Here is a 20,466-nt window from a genome sequence, read left to right on the forward strand (position 1 = left end):
GAGCCCATAGATTGTATAATGCACTATTTTATGTCCCGTTAAGCAAGTAATTCGCATTGTGGCTAATTAAACTAAGACATACCACTGAATTGTAAAATGCATTATATTTTCAGGAGATATTAAAATATGAAATGTATGGGTCTTGGAATAGATGAATTGTGACAGTATCTTTGGAAAGCTAATTGAGTTGCAGCATTGCTTAAGATGTCTTTAAGAGCTGACTTCCTTTAGTTGGAATACATATGTAAATTATTTGCAGAGGAGATTTACCTCTTTTATCTCATTCATTTGTTTATTCGATCATTTATTGATATCAGTATGGACTAAGGAAAATTACATTTTTGGGTATAATCCAAATATAATACCAATTAATTTATTGTGTTGCTAAAATTATTCTAGAAATTGAAAGACCTTTCACTTGGCCCCTGTGCTTGTTTGACATATCTCCCAAATAGACTTTTGTTAGTATTTTCATAATTTCTGGCACTAGAGGATGTCCCAGGCTCATCTTGTGTATTTTCTTCCCCATTCTTAGAATCAGCCACTTTCAAAGACGCCCTGCTTTCTATATATGAAATCAATATTTAAGTGCTAGCTGTGCTTGTAGCTAAGGGAGTATCAGTTTTTTCATAGCTCTCTAAGATGAGAGAGCAAAGAAACAATGTGTATATTCTTACACATATATAGACACATATCTTTAAATATTTCTATATGTAAACATCTATATTAGTCCATTATCCCATTGTTATAAAGAACTACCTGATACTAGGTAATTTTTGAAGAAAAGAGCTTTAATTGCCTCACAGTTCCACAGGCTGTACAGGAAGCAAGGATGGGGAAGCCTCAGAAAACGTACAGTCATAGCAGAAGGCAAAGAGGAAGCAGGCACATCTTACATGGCTGGAGAAGGAGGAAGAGAACTAAGGGGGAGATGCTACACACTTTTAAACAGCCAGATTGTGCGAGAACTAACTCATTATCACAAGAACAGCAGGGAGGAAATCTGCCCCCATAATCCAATCCCCTCCCACTAGACCCCTCCTTCAACACTGGCGATTACAATTGGACAAGAGGTTTGAGAGGGGACAAAATGTAAACCATATCACCATCTATGTCTATATTAAGCTAAACATGGGTTCTTACTGATGTCACTACCTCTAACCTAGTCCCGCAAGCATCAATGCCTTCCTGTATCTCTAAACCCCCACTCCAACAATAAAAATCCTGACTCTTACTTTGTGACATCTATTTAGTTAATTGTTCACTTCCAGTATATGTATATAGCTGTACCAGACTTGCTAACCTGCCCTTAGTAGAAGAACATCTTTATCAACTAAATTAAATGCCTTCGTACAAGTTTCTTTTGCCTTTCATCTTAAGAGACTGCACTCATTTTCAATATCACTTTGACTAGCACCCTTTCCCTTAAGTCCCTCACTGAAGTTATTTTGTATGGTTCATAATAGAACTAGATAAATTTGTAACAGTCTGCATTCCATCCTGAGATTCTACAACCTTTTAATTAATTTTTTATTAAAAATATAACTTTTATTTTGTTAAATATTAGCACTTCTGTGCCACACTACTATATATAAATATCAAAAAAAGGTCCAGAAAGCTATAGAAAATTTAAGTAAAGTGCTGAATGTTGAACCTAACAATAACTGGGCTAAAGTAAGTACAGAAGGCAATTTTTTATTTATGTAAATTTATGGGATACAAATATAATTTTGTTACCTCCGTAAAGTACATAGTGTTGAAGTAAGGGTTTTAGAATATACATCACCTGAAAAATGCACATTGTAGTCATCACATAATTTCTCATCATCCCCTCCTCCCACCCTCCTGACATTTCCAAGTCTCTGTTGTCTATCATTCCACATTCTATGTCCATGTGTATACATTATTTAGCTTCCAGTTATAAGTGAGAACATGCAGTATTTGTCTTTCTGTGTCTGATTTGTTTCACTTAAAATAAAGACCAGCTACATCCATGTTGTTACAAAAGACATGATTTTACTCTTTTGTATAGCTGAATAGTATTCTATAGCGCATATATGCCAGATTTATTAATCTAATCATCCACTGAGGGACACATTGCTATTGTGAATAGTGCTGTGATAAACATATGGGTGCAGATACCTTTTTCATATAATTATCTGTTCTCCTTTGGGTAGATCTCCAGTAGTGGGATTGTTGGGTGAAACTGCGGTTTTATTAAGAATGTATATTCTGTAGTTGCTGGGTAGAATTTTCTGTAAATGTCAGTTAGGTCTGTTTCATCTAAGGTTGAATTTAAGTCTTATGTTTATTTGTTTTCTGTCTTGATGATAACATTTACTGCTGTGAGTGAGATGGTAAAGTCCCCCAGTATTATCGTATTGCTGTCTATTCCTTTTCTATGTCTAGTAATATTTATTTTATGAATCTTGGTGGTCTAGTGTTGGATGCATATGTGTTTAGAATTGTTATATCCTCTTGCTGAATTGATCCCTTTATCATTACGTAATGACCTCCTTTGTCATTGTTATACTGTTTTAGATTTAAGTTCTGTTTTACTTGATATAAGTATAGCTATTCCTGCTTGCTTTTAGTCTCCATTACATGGAGTATCTTTTTTCACCCATTTACTTTAAATCTGTATGTGTCTTTACTTTTCAGTCTGTATGTGTCTATATGTTTCTTGTAAGCATAATATTTTTGGATCATTTTTTAGTTCGTTCCATCAATCTACCTTTCTTTTTTTTTTTATTTTTAGATGGAGTTTCACTCTGTCATCCAGATTGGAGTGCAGTGGCGCAATCTTGGCTCACTGCAAACTCCGTCTTGCAGGTTCAAGCGATTCTCCTGCTTCAGCCTCCCAAGTAGATGGGATTACAGGTGCCGGCCACCACGCCTGGCTAATTTTTGTATTTTTAATGGAGATAGGGTTTCACTATGTTGGCCAGGCTGGCCTCGAACTCCTGACCTCGTGATCCACCCACCTCGGCCTCCCAAAGTGCTGGGATTACAGGTGTGAGCAACTGCACCTGGCCCAACATCAATCTATATATTTTAAGTGGAATGTTTAATTCATTTACATTCAAGGTTAATATTAATACATGAGGTTTTCTTTCTGCCATATTGCTATTTGTTTTCTACTTGTTTTATAAGTTCTTTGGGGTTACTTTTTTGTTTTTCTTTCTGTCTGTCTCTTTGTCTTTGTGGTTTGGTGGAAATCTGTTGTGTTGCTATTTGATTTCTCTTCCTACTTTGTGTGACTGTTTTACAAGACCTATGAGTTTGCTACTTTCATGTGTTTTGACGATGATGCATGTTGACCTTTCATTTTTGTGTTTGGGACACCTTTGAGTATTTCTCATAGGACTCGTTTAGTGGTGACGAATTCCCTCAGTGTGTGCTTGTCTGGAAAATACTTTGAATCATTTCAAGAAAATTAGCAATGAGTTATGTCAATCAAGCCATTGGTTTGTATTTGGTGGCACATTTACTCTGTATTATTTCACACTAGAACCATCTGAGTTAAGTTTTATTATTTGCTATATGTTGCAGATGAAGAAACTGAAGCTGAGAGAGGTTTAGTGAATGACTAAAGAGGTTGTCAGGCTGCAGGGAAAAAAAAAATAAAACTGTATGACTAGCCTGCAAGGCTTCCCAAAGTATGCAGCTTATTATTATTGGTCACTTTTTGAGTACAAAACGCTGTGCTATGTAACAAAATAATACAATGTACATATGTATAAAAGTTAACATATACATATCAATTAACATAAGCATAACTGTAATCACATATACTGATAAATAAAAATACAAAGTAATATATGGTAATGCCCCAACCATTTGCCTAAGTTTCATGTATTACAGAAGTTTTGAGGAGGGACTTCAGCTGTATGCAAATCAGCAATTCGGGTTGTACAGCTGATTACCCATTAGTTCAGAATTTTAATAATTTAAAATGTATTTATTAAGAACCTAACAATTGGAAGACCTTACAATAGGTGGGAAAATTCGACAGATGAATAATGCTTAGGAGATATCAGCATGTTTTGGAAGGATATTCCCGTGAAGAGAAAAAGTGTTGTGGGAAGTGTGGGAAGTGTTATGGTGCGAGAGTAATATAGGTTCCAGCGTGTGTTTACATTATTCTGTTGGAGGTGTTGGGGAACCTTTCATGGAAGGTGTGTGGTAGACTGTGTGGACAGGTTTCCTCAACCTTCGTTCCACTCTTTGAAGAGGTTAGAAAATTAAAACAAAACAAAACAAGCAATGCAGCTTCCCTTGAGCCAGCTTTATGAATGCAGCTTAGACCACTTACCCATTGTTTGCATATGAATCAGACTTAGAAAAATGGAAGAGATCAAAGCCTGTCTTGCTATTGTTGATTCTGGCAAGTGAAATCATGGAGACAATAGTTCAGAAGTAGTGGAAGTGGTAGGATTCAATATCCTTGTGCCTAATCCCCAGTTTCATGGGCATAAGAAGCTTAAAGTTTTAATAGTAGGAGCATCTTTTTGACCCAGGATTGCAGAAATGATTGCGTGCCTTTGAATTCAATAACTCAAAACCTTCCTCCATGCCACAGCTACTTTAGTTATTTTAGCTCTTCCTATTGTATATGTATGAAATGCACTTTCTGCTTAAGATACCGATTGCGGTTTTTATTTCCTTATTAAAACCTTGGAAAAATATAGCACTTAAATTATGTTTTGTAGAAATTCACTAAGCAAATAAAGCTAAAGGGGGAGAGAGTTAACCTTCTCTGCCCCCTTTTTATCAGAAGTCAGTTGTAGAAGAAATACACAATTTTTACACAATTCTAGCACCATCTAAGTTTTGTAGGTCTGGAACACAGAGTGGTTAGATGAGCATTTCAGGAGCACTATAGTTGCAAAGTTAAGCAGTCACCACAATTTTATGTGTCATACAAAGATTTTTAACTCTATGTTTAAGCAACGAGCCTAGAAGCAAATGGTATTTCCATCAAGAATTGTCTCATATAAAGTAGAGCATTTTGGAAAATGAAGTTATTAATAGATAAAAACATGTTTATACAGTTGGTTTCTAAGTATGACAAACCTATTTCTTGGTAAATTGCAAGCCCATTCCACCTGTGTTTATAGGCTCATTTGCCTAAAAATCTTGGGATTTTTTTCTGATGATCTATTAAATTTTCTTTCTGATTATCTTTTCTAATGCCGTAATAGCATTTCTAACACTGTAATGAAAGAGAACAAAAGTACACACTTGCTCATCATTTACTAATTCTAAAAATATATATTGAATACATCTATGTAGCAGGTACTGTGGTAGGTGTGGAAGATATTTGAGACAGGTAACAAGCCCAACATTACGGAGCTTAGCATCACCACATAGAAGAGTTTTTAAAAAACATAGATAAGTGAATAATGATTATAAAGACAAAGAGATTCTTGCCATATAATTACAGATAAGCAAATTTAGGATGTGATGAAAGATTTTGATATTGGTCTTCTGATTTGGCTGTAGGATGAAGTGTTTATAAGTCATCCCAAGGAAGAAACAATTCAGATGAGAACTATTCAATGGATTTGCAATAACAGTCCAAAGATGGAAGAAAACACTTCTAGGTAGACAAAATTGCAAGTATAGAGAATCTAAATTAAGAGAGAGCTTAGCTTTCAGATGAATTAAAAGATTGTGGTGATCAGAATGTAGAGATTGACAAGAGACAAATGAAATAAAACTAGAAGGACAAGTAGAGGTTTGTGGGTCAAGTTTTTTAATTTTATTATAAATGCACTGATACTGTTCTGAACATTTTCTTATGCATGGAAATTTAATGATTATGGCTATTGAAAAATGTAACTCTTCATTTATATTTTTCCGAGAATGAAATCGGTGGAATTGCTGGGGGGTGAAAATGTCCAATGTGAAACAGGAGGCTAATTTAAGAAGATACTGCAGAATTGGTCATGATGGCTCAAACTGCTGTTCGTAATAGAGAGAAGAAAATGGATAGAGTTACATATGGATGAGAGTAAACTGACAAGGCTAAATGCTAAAATGTGGGTAGTGACAGAAAGTAGGTGTCAAAATAGACTTCCAGGAAAAGAAAAAATGGGTCTACAAAAGAGCCAAATGCTGATCTGGGTTACATGATCCTGAGCAGATGCAGATGTAATTGGTTAAGTAAAGTAAGTTCTTAAGATAGATTTGGCCTGGCGCTATACATTCTAGAGCCCCTGAAGATAAGTGGGATATAAAACCATGGGAATGACTGTATTTGTCTAAGGAGAGAATTTGGCAGAAGTAAAGGAGACATAAGATGAAATGCAGAGGAAATTCACATTTAATTGGCAGGTGTAGGAAGACAAGGAGATGACAAAGGGAACTAGAAATGAGTAATCAGAGACAGAAAAGTAAAAGTAAGAGTAGAATGTCATGGAAGGCAAATAATTGGAATGTTTCAAGAACAGGGAAATGGGCAATAAAAGAGAAGAAAAAAATAGTGACCAGAGGGTATAGTAATGTGTAGAAATTCATCCTGCGTTAGGTTTGATTGCTTAGACGTTTTATATAAAAATCTTTCCCAGAGAGGAATAAAACAGAAGTGAGTTTAGAGAAAGAACATACGATTTAGCCAAAAGGTGGGAAAAGTTAGGAAATGAAGAATAAATATGTTTAAAGTTAATGTTATGGCTACTCAATGTACAACCTCTTTTCTTTCGTTATTTTTAATTGTCATATTTAAAAACAGTAATTACCACTTTTAAAAATTGTCTTCTTATTTGTTACATAAGAAAATGCATTAATCCAAGCCACATAGTATCATTTATATTAAGACTGTCGAAACATTACTAGAATTACTGGAACTATTAACCTAATGGCCTGAAAATTTCAACTCACTTCCCTAGCTGTCCTGATGATCATTAGTGAAAGGAAAGACTCCATTAAATAATGCTTACTTATAGAGAACTGGTTATATCTGTCTCATTTCCATACATATATCTATATAAATTAATTTGATTAATAAAACAAACACAAGGCACAAACAACAAAACACAATTTATAAATGTCATTGAAAAATGCATGCCTCTACAATTTGGGTATTTGTAATTGTAAATTGATATACTTCATTTTTTATCCAGGAGTTACTTAGATTGAAACTTTACCTAATGTATGATAAAATAATATGTGATTAAATTTAAAAACATGATGAATTTATTTAAAATTGGCTTCAATAATGTCAGAAAGTTAATAAAATAAAACGATTCCTTCAAAGACTGCACCTGTTTATTGCCTGAGATTATCTCTCTTGGCCACAAATCAATATTACTTTCTTTCATTCATCAGTGATAAAGCTTTTCAATAATTCTAATTTTAAAGGATGATTACAGCAAGTATATAGTCATTGATTGCTTAAAGGTTGCAGCTGAAATGAACACAATGGTAATTTTATTTTTAATAAATGAGCCCTTTTGAAAAGTCAAGCATTTTTCCTCTCACAAAACTTTGTGTAATAAGGTTATAGATTTGATCATGTATGAGTTTGCACTGTGTGTGTGTATATATGTGTGTGATTTCAGCGATAAAGTTCACTGTTCCACAGCTGGCAATTTCTTCTGCTTAATTGAAAATTCCATTTTAAAATATTTCTTTAAAGTTCTAAAATGGGTTTAAATGGGTTCATGAGCTGTAATACTATTAAAAATATATATATCTACATATTTGTTGATTCTCCTCAGTTTAAGAAGTGGAGCTTCATACTCCTCCCCTTGAAGGCAGGCTAAGCTGAGTGACTCCCATCTAAGAAATAAAACACCACAGGATTGGAATGTTACCTTCTGAGACAAGGTCACAAAGGCTAGGGTTTTAATTTTGAGTGAACTAATTTGCTCCTTACTGGTGTTTCTCTCTCTTTCTCTCCTTCAACTCTTTACGAGCCCAGCCACCATGCAAATAATTCCAAACTATCTTTTCTAGAAAGCTCACATGAAGAACCGAGGCATCCTATCTGATATCCAGCCAAATGATTAAACATTCTAGAAGCAGACTGTGATGCACTGAATTTGTGAAATCGTAACCCCCAATGTAATGATAGTAGGAGGTGGAGCTTTTGGTAGATGATAGTCTGTCTTCATGTTGGGGATTAGTGACTTGATTATTATTTTTTATTTTTATTTTTATTTATTTATTTATTTTTGAGACAGAGTCTTGCTCTGTTACCCAGGCTGGAGTGCAGTGGCGCCATGTCAGCTCACTGCAACGTCTGCCTCCTGGGTTCAAGTGTTTCTTCTGCCTCAGCCTCCTGAGTAGCTGAGTAGCTGAGACTACAGGTACGCACCACCACACCTGGCTAATTTTTGTATTTTTAGTAGAGACGGGGTTTCACCATACTGGCCAGGCTGGTCTGGACCTCCTGACCTCGTGATCTGCCTGCCTCAGCCTCCCAAAGTACTGGGATTACAGACGTGAGCCACTGTGCCCAGCCGGGGATTAGTGCCCTTATAAAAGAGACCCCAAAAAGCGTCCTTGCCCCTTCTGCCATGTGAGCTAGAGGACAGTAATCTATGAACTAAAAAATGGGCTCTGACCAGACACCAAATCTGCAAGCACCTTGATTTTGCACCGTCCAGCCTCCGGTACCATTAGAAACATTTCCGTTGTTTATAAGCTACCCTGTCTATGGTATTCTGTAGCGACAGTGCAAACAAACTAAGACATGGACCTTCCAACACAAGTTAAAGTCTTCAGGGGATGCTGCCTGGGTCAACAACATGACAGCAACCTTTACTCATGAGAGACTTCGAGTCAGAACCACCTACCGAAATCCATCATTTCCCTGACTTCTATAAATTTGTCATACATATTTGTTATTTTAAGCCATTAAGTTTTAGGGTAATTTTTAAATGGAAAAATACATGATCATAGGTAAAACTATAATTAATAGAAAAATCTAATGGCAATAATATTTACCATTGATGGACCGTAAAAACTCCATTAATTATTTGCTTTCCGTTTATATTTATTTTGGGATTTCTTTTTTAAGAGAATGGCACCTGTGACAGCATACTGTTAATATTACCCTTGTATCGTACTTTACCATGCCATCTCTGAAGAATATTACAGACCATTTTGGAGCATGGTGAATAACAAATTTTTACTTTAGGAGTTCACTTGAATAGTCATTTTTATATTTGTGACTGCAAGTCACTTTTAGGGGCTGTACTTCCTTAGTACTGGTAGCATTATTATCCAATGGACTTTTATAGCTTTCATTAGGTTTTCTTTTGTTTTTGTTCTTTAAAGAACATTTTACTCAACTTAGTATTTCATTTTTCATCTATATTATGAGGCAGTAAGAGTCTTCTGTTTTTCCAAAGTTGAGACTGCTTTATATTTATTTCATATTGTCTACGGCTGTGGTGTTCAATACATTAGCCACTAGCCACATGTGGTTATTTAAATAAGATAAAATAAAAATTGGCCGGGCGTGGTGGCTCACGCCTGTAATCCCAGCACTTTGGGAGGCCGAGGCGGGCAGATCATGAGGTCAGGAGATCGAGACCATCCTTACTAAGACGGTGAAACCCCATCTCTATTAAAAATACAAAAAATTAGCCGGGCGTGGTGGCGGGCGCCTGCAGTCCCAGCTACTCAGGAGGCTGAGGCAGGAGAATGGCGTGAACCTGGGAGGCAGAGTTTGCAGTGAGCCAAGATGGCGCCACTGCACTCCAGCCTGGGGGACAGAGCGAGACTCCATCTCAAAAAAAAAAAAAAGAAAAGAAAAAAATTATTAAGTTCTTTAGTTGCACTAGCCATATTTCAAATACTTGATGGATACATGTGGCTAGTGGCTAACATAATGGATAGCACAGATATAAAACATTTCCTCGTCATGTAAAGTTCTATTGGATAGTGCTGGTCTGTAGCTTATAGGATGGTATCTTAGTCTGCTTCAGCTGCTAAAACAGAATACCATAAATTAGGTAGCTTAAACAGTAGATATTTTGACCAGGCGTGGTGGCTTATGCCGGTATTCCTAACACTTTGGGAGGCCGAGGCAGGTGGATAACTTGAGCTCAAGAGTTTGAGACTAGCCTGGGCAGCATGGCAAAACCTTGTCTCTACAGAAATTAGCTGGGCATGGTGGTGCACGCCTGTAGTCTGAGCTACTTGGGAGGCTGAGGTGGGAGAATTGCTTGAACCTGGGAGGCGGAGGTTGCAGTGAGCCATGATCGCACCACTGTACTCCAGCCTGGATGACAGAATGAGACTCTGTCTCAAAAAACAAACAAACAAACAAACAAACAAAAACCGAGATATTTCTCACAGTTCTGGAGGCTGGAAGTGCAAGATCAAAGTGTTGGCAAATTACGTTTCTTAAAGAGGGCCTGCTTCCTAGATTGGAAATGGCCATCTTCTCTCAGTATCCTCACGTGGTAGGGAGAAAAGCAGCTCTAGTGTCTCTTCTTATAAAGGAAGTAATGCCACCATAGGGGCTCTATTCTAATGACCTCATCTAAACCTAATTCTCTCCTAAAGGCCACGCCTCCCAATATCCTCACCTTGGGGGTTAGGGCTTTACCATATGATTTTTTTTTTTTTTTTTTTTTTTGAGACAGAGTCTCGCTCTGTCTGTCACCCAGGCTGGAGTGCAGTGGCACAATCTCGGCTCTCTACAAGCTCCGCCTCCTGGGTTCACGCCATTCTCCTGCGTCAGCCTCCTGAGTAGCTGGGACTAAAGCGCCCGCCACTGCGCCTGGCTAATTTTTTGTATTTTTAGTAGAGATGGGGTTTTACCATGTTAGCCAGGATGATCTCGATCTCCTGACCTCGTGATCCACCCGCCTCGGCCTCCCAAAGTGCTGGGATTACAGGCATGAGCTACCGCACCCGGCCTATCATATGAATTTTGAGGGAACACAAACATGCAGTCTGTAGCAGGTGGTAATAGGCTGATATATTACACTTGTTGATGTAAATCTGATAGGTTTCTTTCTCTCCAAGGACAGCTTTTTAAATATTTAACAATACCAATAATTTTTCAGGTTCTGTGAGAATTTTATAATTTATAATTTGCAAACTTAAAATAATCTATAATCTATTTTGTCCTAACAATTACAAATATATTTTTTATTTCAGATTCTATATATTCCTACCAGATGGAGATAATTACAGCTTTAAAAATTTTTATTTTTTCATTTTATTTCACATATTGACATTAAATTTTTATTGGCACATAATAATTGTACATATATACGGGGTACAATGTGATGTTTTAATACACGTACTCAATGTGTAATGATCAAATCAGGGTAATTTGCATAATGATTTTTCTGTAGGGAGAAAATTCAAAATCTACTCTTCTGGCTATTTTCAAATATATGATACGTTATTGTTAACTATACTCATCCTACTATGCAATAGGACACCAGAACTTATTCCTGGGTTCTACATCTGTTTATTAAGCCAACCGAGGATTGGAAATATTGGAAAAAGAAATTGCGTCTGTACTGAACATGTACAGACTTTTTTCTTCTCCTTATTCCTTACACAATATAGTACAATAACTATTTGCATGACATTTACATCGGATATTATGAGTGATCTAGAGTTGATATGAAGTATATGGGAGGATGTGCAAGGGTGATGTGCAAATACTGTGTCATTTTATATCAGGGACTTGAGTATCCTTTGTTATCCTCAGGAGATCCTGAAACTAGTCCCCCATGGATACTGAGGGCTGACTGTATAGTCCTATCCTCACGGAACTTTCATTCTAATGAGGGAAGACTGACTGTAAACAAAATATATGTAATAGGTGGTGGTAAGTACCGTGGAGAAGTAACAAATGGGGCAAAGTGAGTTATACAGCTCCATTCTTAGAAACCTTGGAGTACTTTTCTTAGTTTATACTCGTGGTGGTTTCCTTTTGTCTCCTTTATTACATGGGACTCTGACATGTGCCCATAGCTAGGGTGGCAGTAGGATCTACCCGATAGTCGGGTGGCAGTAGGATCTACCCGAAAAGCATCCTGCTGATACAGGACCAAAGCATCCTGTTGTTCTCGAGCCTATAAAAAGAGCTAATGGTCTTGCTTCTCTTAACTGTGGCCTCCTACACTGTGTTTTGGATGATTGGTGATGTCTTGGATATTCTGTTTCTTTGGAACTTTGAATATACAACACTTTACTAGGGAATTAGCAATGGAAGCAGAGCAAAGATGTACAGAGGAAACAATGCATAACTCTGATGGAATTGAAGTCATGAGGCAGCAGAAAGCTTAAATTGCAGCTTTAAAAATTTTTATTTTTTAGAGGGAATTTAATTGGGAGTAACAGCAGTAATAGTTAACGGAGCCAGAATGCTTGAGTCATATAATTGCAAAGCAGAGTTGGGAGCAACAGATGCTAAAGAGTAGTTGCTGTAGTTCCTCTTTGGGTCGTAGGAGCAGTTGTCATATTACCATATAGCTACTGAATGAAGAAGAGTTCTTAGTGAGGCCTGGGTGAACAGCTCTTCTTAGTATTCTGTGTGACCCCATTTGACCTTCTAACAAATCTCTAAGTAAATAAATAGCCCCTAAGGTAAACTAAGTTTTTCTCTGCTATTTTTTTGCTTGAGAGAGCTATAACTGTAATAGACTTATATTTCTGAACATTTTAGTGCTTGCCAATATTTGGTAATATTTATGTTTCCTATATTTGTAATGAACATTCTTCTTCCAGTACATTTTTTGTTAAATTATTGTTTCACGCATAAAAGTTCACCTTTTATTGTATAAAATTGACTCAGATTAATTTATACACATTGACAATGGGTAAATAGAATTTTTCAGATTATTAAAAGCTGAAGGATGCCCATGTAAGCAAAAAAAAAAAAAAAAAAAACCAACAAAAATAAACCCAAACCCCTCAAACAATTTCGAACACAAAACATTCTTCTCATGCCGGCATCCCTGCTTGCAGCTGGGAAGGGGGCAAGAATCAGCGAGGTGACCTGGGCTGAGTCCCGGGAGTGGGAAGAGGTGGCAGGAAGGGGATCTGAGGAGGAGAACAGGTGGTCTGTGCTTCTTCCCAGACACGGGAGCTGTAGAGGGGACCTCTGCAGCAGATGCTAGGGGGGCCACTAGGCCCAGGCAGTCTTGGGACTTGGGTCTGTCCTGCTGTGCATCCATAGTGGGTGCTTTAGAAACGGGAGGCCCACCAGAAGCCCCTGTTGCAAGTGAGGACAGTGTGGGAAGGCCGTGAGGGTCTGCAGTCCGAGATGGCCTTGTCCTCAACATGCAGTGCACTGTTGATGCGGGGCCTGGAGGCCTGGGATCTGGGGGAGCCACCCCTGGGGGCGAGTGTCTGCCCTGGTGCTGTATCTGCCTTATTTTCACACCGGGTGTGACCCGAAGAGACAGCCTGAGGTCCATCCTCACTCACTGTCTTTGAGGAACTGAGGGCCAGCTGGCAGCGGATGAGGCTGGCCCCCTCCTCCGCTTTAGTTCCGGGAGGCCTTCCGTAGAACTGTGGGAGCTCGGGCTGGCCTTTCGTTTGCGGCACGATCTGGTCCGGGAGGTCTGGGATCTCTGGTTATATCTCACTTCTGACCTCTGGGCACCGGCTGCAGCTGTGGCTGAGGCCCAGAAATGTGAAGGGCCTCCATCCACTGCATTGAGTAGTGACCCCGACGTGGGGTTCAATGTGGAGTGGGGAGGGGCTGCCGCGGCAGCTGCAGAAGCCGACGTGCCAGGCCTTGTTCTTCTCATGCCCGCATCCATGCTTGCAGCTGTGAAGGGCGCAGGAATCAGCGAGGTGACCTGGGCTGAGTCCCGGGAGTGGGAAGAGGTGGCAGGAAGGGGATCTGAGGAGGAGAACAGGGGTCCTGGTGGTCTGTGCTTCTTCCCAGACACGGGAGCTGTAGAGGGGACCTCTGCAGCAGATGCAAGGGGGGCCACTAGGCCCAGGCAGTCTTGGGACTTGGGTCTGTCCTGCTGTGCATCCATAGTGGGTGCTTTAGAAACGGGAGGCCCACCAGAAGCCCCTGTTGCAAGTGAGGACAGAGTGTGGGAAGGCCGTGAGGGTCTGCAGTCCGAGATGGCCTTGTCCTCAACCTGCAGCGCGCTGTTGATCCGCTGGAATGCCGCCTCTTTTTCCAGGTGCAGGTCTTCAGCCGTGACCCGGTACCCCAGCTCTAAGGGAGGTGGCAGCATTAAAGGCTCCCCTCGCCTGCGTGGCAGCAGGGCAATCCTGCGTCTACGGGGCCTAGAGGCCTGGGATCTGGGGGAGCCACCCCTTGGGGCGAATGTCTGCCCTGGTGCTGTATCTGCCTTATTTTCACACCGTGTGTGACCCGAAGAGACAGCCTGAGGCCTGTCCTCACTCACTGTCTTTGAGTAACTGAGGGTCAGCTGGCAGCAGGATGAGGCTGGCCCCCTCCTCTGCTTTAGCCCCGGCAAGCCTCCCGTGGAGCTGTAGGAGCTGGAGATGGCATTTCGTTTGGTGCTCGAGCTCGTCCAGGAGGTCTGGGATGTCTGGTTATATCTGATTTCTGAGCTCTGGGCATGGAGGTCTGTCTGCAGAGGCCTGGGCCTGGGCACAAAGGGAGAGAGGCCTCCATTGTCCCACAGGGGCCGAACTGTAGACCGTGCATCCCCGGTGACCTCGGGGACCGTTCTCTGATCATCAGGATTTTCTTGGACTCTGAGGTCCTTGTCCTGCTCAGGCATCCCTGCCCCGCTCTTTTGCTCCGCTGGCCCCCTCCTCCACTTTAGCCCCAGCAAGCCTCCCGCGGAGCTGTAGGAGCTGGAGATGGCATTTTGGTTGGTGCACGAGCTCGTCCAGGTGGTCTGGGATGTCTGGTTGTATCTGATTTCTGACCTCTGGGCGTGGAGGTATGTCTGCAGAGGCCCGGGACTGGGCACAAAGGGAAAGAGGACTCCAGTGTCCCGCAGGGGCCAAAATGCAGACCGTGCATCCCCGGTGACCTCGGGGACTCTTCTCTGACCATCAGGATTCTCTTGGACTCTAGGGTCCTTGTCCTGCTCAGGCATCCCTGCCCCGCTCTCCTTGAGGGCCCTCAACACTATCTTCCCTGGAAACAAGTCTGGGGACAGCCGGGTGTTGTGGACCCCAAAGGGGTGACTACCTGCTCCTGGGCCCCACAGAGTGCTTGTGCTCAGTGTAGTGGCTGAGCTGGGGGATGCCCTGGAACTCGGAGCACACAGCACTGGCTTACTGTGGTACCCGTGCAGTGAAATTGAAGGCAGAATCACCAGGATGGAACACAGGTCTTGCAGGATGACGGAAAACCTTCTTAGAGTTGTCTTGACACCACTGATGTCGAGTGTCCGGGTGCTTGTAGGATGGCCTGCCACTCAGTCCAGGGGCAGGAGCAACGGGGAGATCCCACAAGCAAAGTGAACTGGGGGATGGGCTGAAGGGGCTCCAGGCAACTGAGCCCTACTCGCAGGTCCTCGGCCTTGGCCCAAACAGGAATGAGGGGCACAGAGTGCCCGGGTAACCGCTCCTGGGAGCAGTGGGGAACCGTCGGATGCTTGAACTCTCGAGAGCTGGGCTCTGAGCGTCCTCGTCCAGCTGCCAACTCGGCCAAAGGCTAAGCCAGCAGATTCTTCTGTTGCCGGGCAACGCGCCTTCTAAACCTGAGGGAGTGGGCGCGTGAGCACATAATGGGACCAGTGACAGAGCGACCATAATGGATTAATAAGCGCAGCCAGGTACCCGTGCAAGGCACTTGCTGGCAATGGCAGGAGGCGGACGTGGGGGTTCGTGCAATAGGTACTGGAGGGAGAGACGCGGGCACAAAGGTCACGGGAGGAACAGGTGCCCACAATGGCTGCATATCTGCCCGTGGATCACTGAAGATTCCTGCTGTCCTGCTGAGGTGGAGACTGCAGTGAGCTGAGATCGCACCATTGCACTCCAGCCTGGGCAACGAGTGCAAAACTGAGTCTCCAGATAAAAAAAAGAAAAAGAAAAAAAAGAGGCTGGGTGTGGTGGCTTATGCCTATAATCCTAGCACTTTGGGAGGTCGGGGTGGACGGATCACGAGATCAGGAGTTGGAGTCCAGCCTGGCCAACATAGTGAAACCCCATCTCTAGTAAAAATACAAAATTTAGTCAGACATGGTGGGCAGGAGAGAGCACGTGCAGGGGAGCTCCCATTTATAAAACCATCAGATCTCATGAGACTTATTCACTACCATGAGAACAGCATGGGGGAAACTGCCTCCATGATTCAATTATCTCCACCTGGCCCCACCCTTGACACATGGGAATTGTTACAATTCAAGATGAGATTTGGGTGGGGACAGAGCCAAACCATATAATTCTTCCCCGGCCCCTCCCAAATCTCATGTCCTCACATTTCAAAAGCAATCATGCCTTCCCCAAAGTCCCCTAAACTCTTATTTCAGCATTAACTCAAAATTCCATAGTCCAAAGTCTCATCTGAGACAAGGCAAGTCCCTTCCACCTATGAGCCTGTAAAATCAAAAGCAAGTGAGTTATTTTCTAGATACACAGGGATACAGGCACTGGGTAAATACACTCGTTTCAAATGGGAGAAATTGGCCAAAGCAAAAGAGCTACAGGCCCCATGCAAGTCCAAAACCCAGCAGGCAAATCTTAAAGCTCCAAAATGACCTCCTTTGACTCCATGTGTCACATCTAGGTGATGCAAGAAGTGGGTTCCCAGGGTCTTGGGCAGCCCCGCCCCTGTGGCTTTGCAGGGTACAGCCCCCCTTCTGGCTGCATTGAGTGTCTGCAGCTTTTCCAGGCACACAGTGCAAGCTGTCAGTGGATCTACCATTCTGGGGTCTGGAGGATGGTGGCCCTTTTCTCACAGCTCTGCTTGGCAGTACCCCAGTGGGGACTCTGTGTGGGGGGCTCCAACCCCATATTTCCCTTTGACACTGCCCTACCAGAGGTTATCCATGAGGGGCCCCCCCCTTCTCCCCGGCAGCAAACTTTTGCCTGGATTTCCAGGCATTTTCATACATCTTCTGAAATCTAGGCGGAGGTTCATGAACGTTAATTCTTGACTTCGGTGCATCTGCAGGCTTAACACCGCCTAGAACCTGAAAGGCTTGGAACTTGCACCCTCTGAAGCCATGGCCTGAGGTGTACCTTGGCCCCTTTTACCTATGGCAGGAGCAGCTGGGATGCAGGGCACCAAGTTCCTAGGCTGCACACAGCAGGGGGTTCTGGACCCACAAAACCATTTTTCCTTCTAAGCCTCCTGGCCTGTGATGGGAGGGTCTGCTGTGAGGGTCTCTAACATGCCCTGGAGATGTTTGCCCCATTGTCTTGGTGATTAACATTTGGCTCCTCATTACTTATGCAAATTTCTACAACCCAGTCTCCTCAGAAAATAGACTTTTGTTTTCTGTTGCATCATCAGGCTACAAATTTTCTGAACTTTTATGCTCTGCTTCTTCTCGAATGCTTTGCTGCTTAGAAATTTCTTCTGTCAGATACCTTAAATCATCTCTCTCAAGTTCAAAGTTCCACAGATCTCTAGGGAACTCTAGAAAAAAATTCTTATTTTCACTCTTTCCCGCCTATCTTATGCCTGTTTCTAATACAGGTGCACAATGCCTGCAGTGTCTTTGCATAGTAAGAGTGACTTTACTCCATTTCCCCACAAATTCCTCATCTCCCTCTGAGACCACCTCCGCCTGGACCTTATTGTCCATATCACTATTAACATTTTGGTCAAAGCCGTTCAACAAGGCTCTAGGAAGTTCCAAACTTTCCCACATTTTCCTATCCTCTTCTGAGCCTTCCAAACTGTTCCAGCCTCTCCCTGTTACCCATTTCCAAAGTTGCTTCCACATTTTCGGGTATCTTTACAGCAGCACCCCACTCTACTGGTATCAACTTATTGTATTAGTCTGTTCTCACACTGCAAATAAAGACATACCTGAGACTGGGTAATTTATAAAGGAAAGAGGTTGAATTGACTCACAGTTCTGCGTGGCTGGGGAGGCCTCACAACCATGGTGGAAGGCAAGGAGGTGCAAAAGCATGTCTCACATAGTGGCAGGCAGGAGAGAGCATGTGCAGGGGAACTCCCATTTATAAAACCATCAGATCTCATGAGACTTATTCACTACCACGAGAACAGTATGGGGGGAACCGTCCCCATGATTCAGTTATCTGCACCCGGCCCCACCCTTGACACGTGGGAATTATTACAATGCAAGGTGAGATTTGGGTGGGGACACATCCAAACTATATCAGTAGGTTTTGACTTCTTGCTTGATTGCTAGGTTGCATAGAGGACAAACATGGAAATTAATGAAGTACCTTAATATCTGGCTTCAGATCTTAGACAGGATCAGAGGGCCAGCTCAAATTTGCAAGGAGGGGAGGTAGATCCCACCATTTTATGGGTGAATGGCAAAATCAAACAGAAATTATGTGGGATGGGAGATACTGATGCAGGCATCTTTGGAAACATTCTACTTAGCTAATTTTATGCTAGGCTTTAGGTCAAGAAGGAGAGAGAGAGCTGACATGCTGTGGTACACACTTATAGTCCCAGCTACTTGGAAAGCTGAGGCAGGAGGATTGCTTGATCCCAGGAGTTTGAGGTAGTGTGCGATGATCGTTCTTCTGAATAGCCACTAGCCACTGAACTCCAGCTTGGACAACATTGAGACACCCTGTCTCTTAATTAAAAAAAAAAAAAAAAAAAAAGAGGAGGACAGAAAGTGGTCTCAGTTTTTAATGTAAATATTTTTAATGGGATGATGATATTTTAAGATTAATGTATATTGTATATCAGTTAACTATAGGTCAATAATTATATAAAACTTAAGGTACGAAAAACATTTATTTTTGCAAACATATCTGTGAGTTGACTGTTCTTGGCTTGGTGAGGCTGCAAGCTGCAGATAGAGTCTAGGTATGTTTTCTGTGTGTTTGTTCCCCCTTGGATCAGTGGACTACCTGAGAATGTGTTTTTGTCACAGTGATAGAATCACAAGGAAACTCCAGTTCTGGAAGTACATTTTAAGCCTTTGCTTCTATCATGTCCACTAACATTCAGTCAGCCAAAGCACATACCTTGTCCATGGCTAACATTGATAGTATAGATAAATATACCTGATCTCTAGCAGGAGGAACTGCATTGTCTTGGGGAAAGGTTGTAGATATAGGGAGGCGTGATGAGTTGGGAACAATAATGTAGTCTGCCACAAACATATTAAAGTGTAACTGGATATGGTTGATGCAGAATTTTGAACCTTTGTTTTAATTCTGATTTTTACTCTTTTCCCCCTATCTAGTGCCCTTTTGTAATACAGTAATTCTCGTGATTTTTGTCTGAATTGAAATCTTCTATGAGATTAGATTGTCTACGAAAATACAGTCGATCCTCCTTGTTTTCAGCTTTTGTATTTGTGAACTCACCTACTATTTTTTGTAACCCCCAAATCAGTACTCACAGCACTTTCATAGTCATGTGTTTGCATAGAGTGTCAAAGAATTTGAGTTTGAACAGGATGATATTCTGCCTTCTTTTTCAGCTCTCATACAATAGTCAGGTATCCTTTTTGTGGTCTATTTAATGCCATGCTTTTCCTATTTTTGTACTGTTTGTTGGTTGTTTTGCCATTTAAATTAACCCCCAAGCATAGTGCTGAAGTGCTGCTTAGCATTCACAAGTCCAAGAAGTCTGTGATGTGCCTTACAGAGAAAATACATGCATTAAATAAACTCCATTCAGGCGTGAGTGCTGTAGTGCCATTGGCTGTGAGTTCAATGTTAATGAATGAACAATGTATATTATTTATTTATTCATTCATTTAATTAATTATTATTATTTTTTTTTGAGATAGAGTCTCACTGTGTTGCTCAGGCTGGAGTGCAGTGGTGCAGTCTTGGCTCACTGCAACCTCTGCCTCCTGGGTTCAAGCGATTCCCCTGCCTTAGCCTCCCAAGTAGCTAAGACTACAGGCATGCGCCACCATGCCTGGCTAATTTTTTTTTTTTTTTTTTGTAGTTTTAGTAGAGACGGGGTTTCACCACGTTGGCCAGGCTGGTCTCGAACTCCAGACCTCAAGTGATCTGCCCGCCTTGGCTTCCCAAAGTGCTGGGATTACAGGCATTAGCCACTGTGCCTAGCCAACAATATATATTAAATAAGCACACATACAACAAAAGTAGGTGTTGGTAAGCTTACAAAAATGTGACCAGTAGCTTGCTGAAACCTAACTTTTTATTTGTTCATGGAACTTTCTAGACCGTAACTACACTGAATAATGAGAATCTGCTGTAACCTTTTTAGGTGCTGTAGATGAGCCATTGGATTAAATTATTACAGTATGTTTCAGACTGCTCTATGTTGAACCCTAGTGAAATGCCTCTCAAACCCTCATAAGGATCACAATCTCATGTCCTTCTTTTGTTATTAAATGCCCAGTATGTGTTAGCGATTTAAACAAAATTCAAATTTTTTTTTTTTTTTTG

At 41.4% G+C, this 20,466-nt stretch overlaps 1 protein-coding gene and 1 pseudogene across 1 annotated transcript; one reads left to right on the forward strand and one right to left on the reverse strand.

Annotated features, from left to right (window-relative positions):
* The window catches only part of LOC117977850 (beta-glucuronidase-like), a 76,938-nt pseudogene that overhangs the window by 43,123 nt on the left and 13,349 nt on the right, over window positions 1–20,466 (forward strand).
* On the reverse strand, window positions 9,289–19,485 carry LOC129397968 (putative POM121-like protein 1-like). The gene is given in 4 exon segments (XM_063604937.1): window positions 9,289–13,040; window positions 13,042–13,215; window positions 13,217–13,445; window positions 13,448–19,485. Coding segments are annotated over 4 exon segments (2,202 nt in total). The 5' UTR covers window positions 15,024–19,485; the 3' UTR covers window positions 9,289–12,817.

Source organism: Pan paniscus, chromosome 5, assembly GCF_029289425.2.
Source record: "Pan paniscus chromosome 5, NHGRI_mPanPan1-v2.0_pri, whole genome shotgun sequence".
Taxonomy (NCBI): domain Eukaryota; kingdom Metazoa; phylum Chordata; class Mammalia; order Primates; family Hominidae; genus Pan; species Pan paniscus.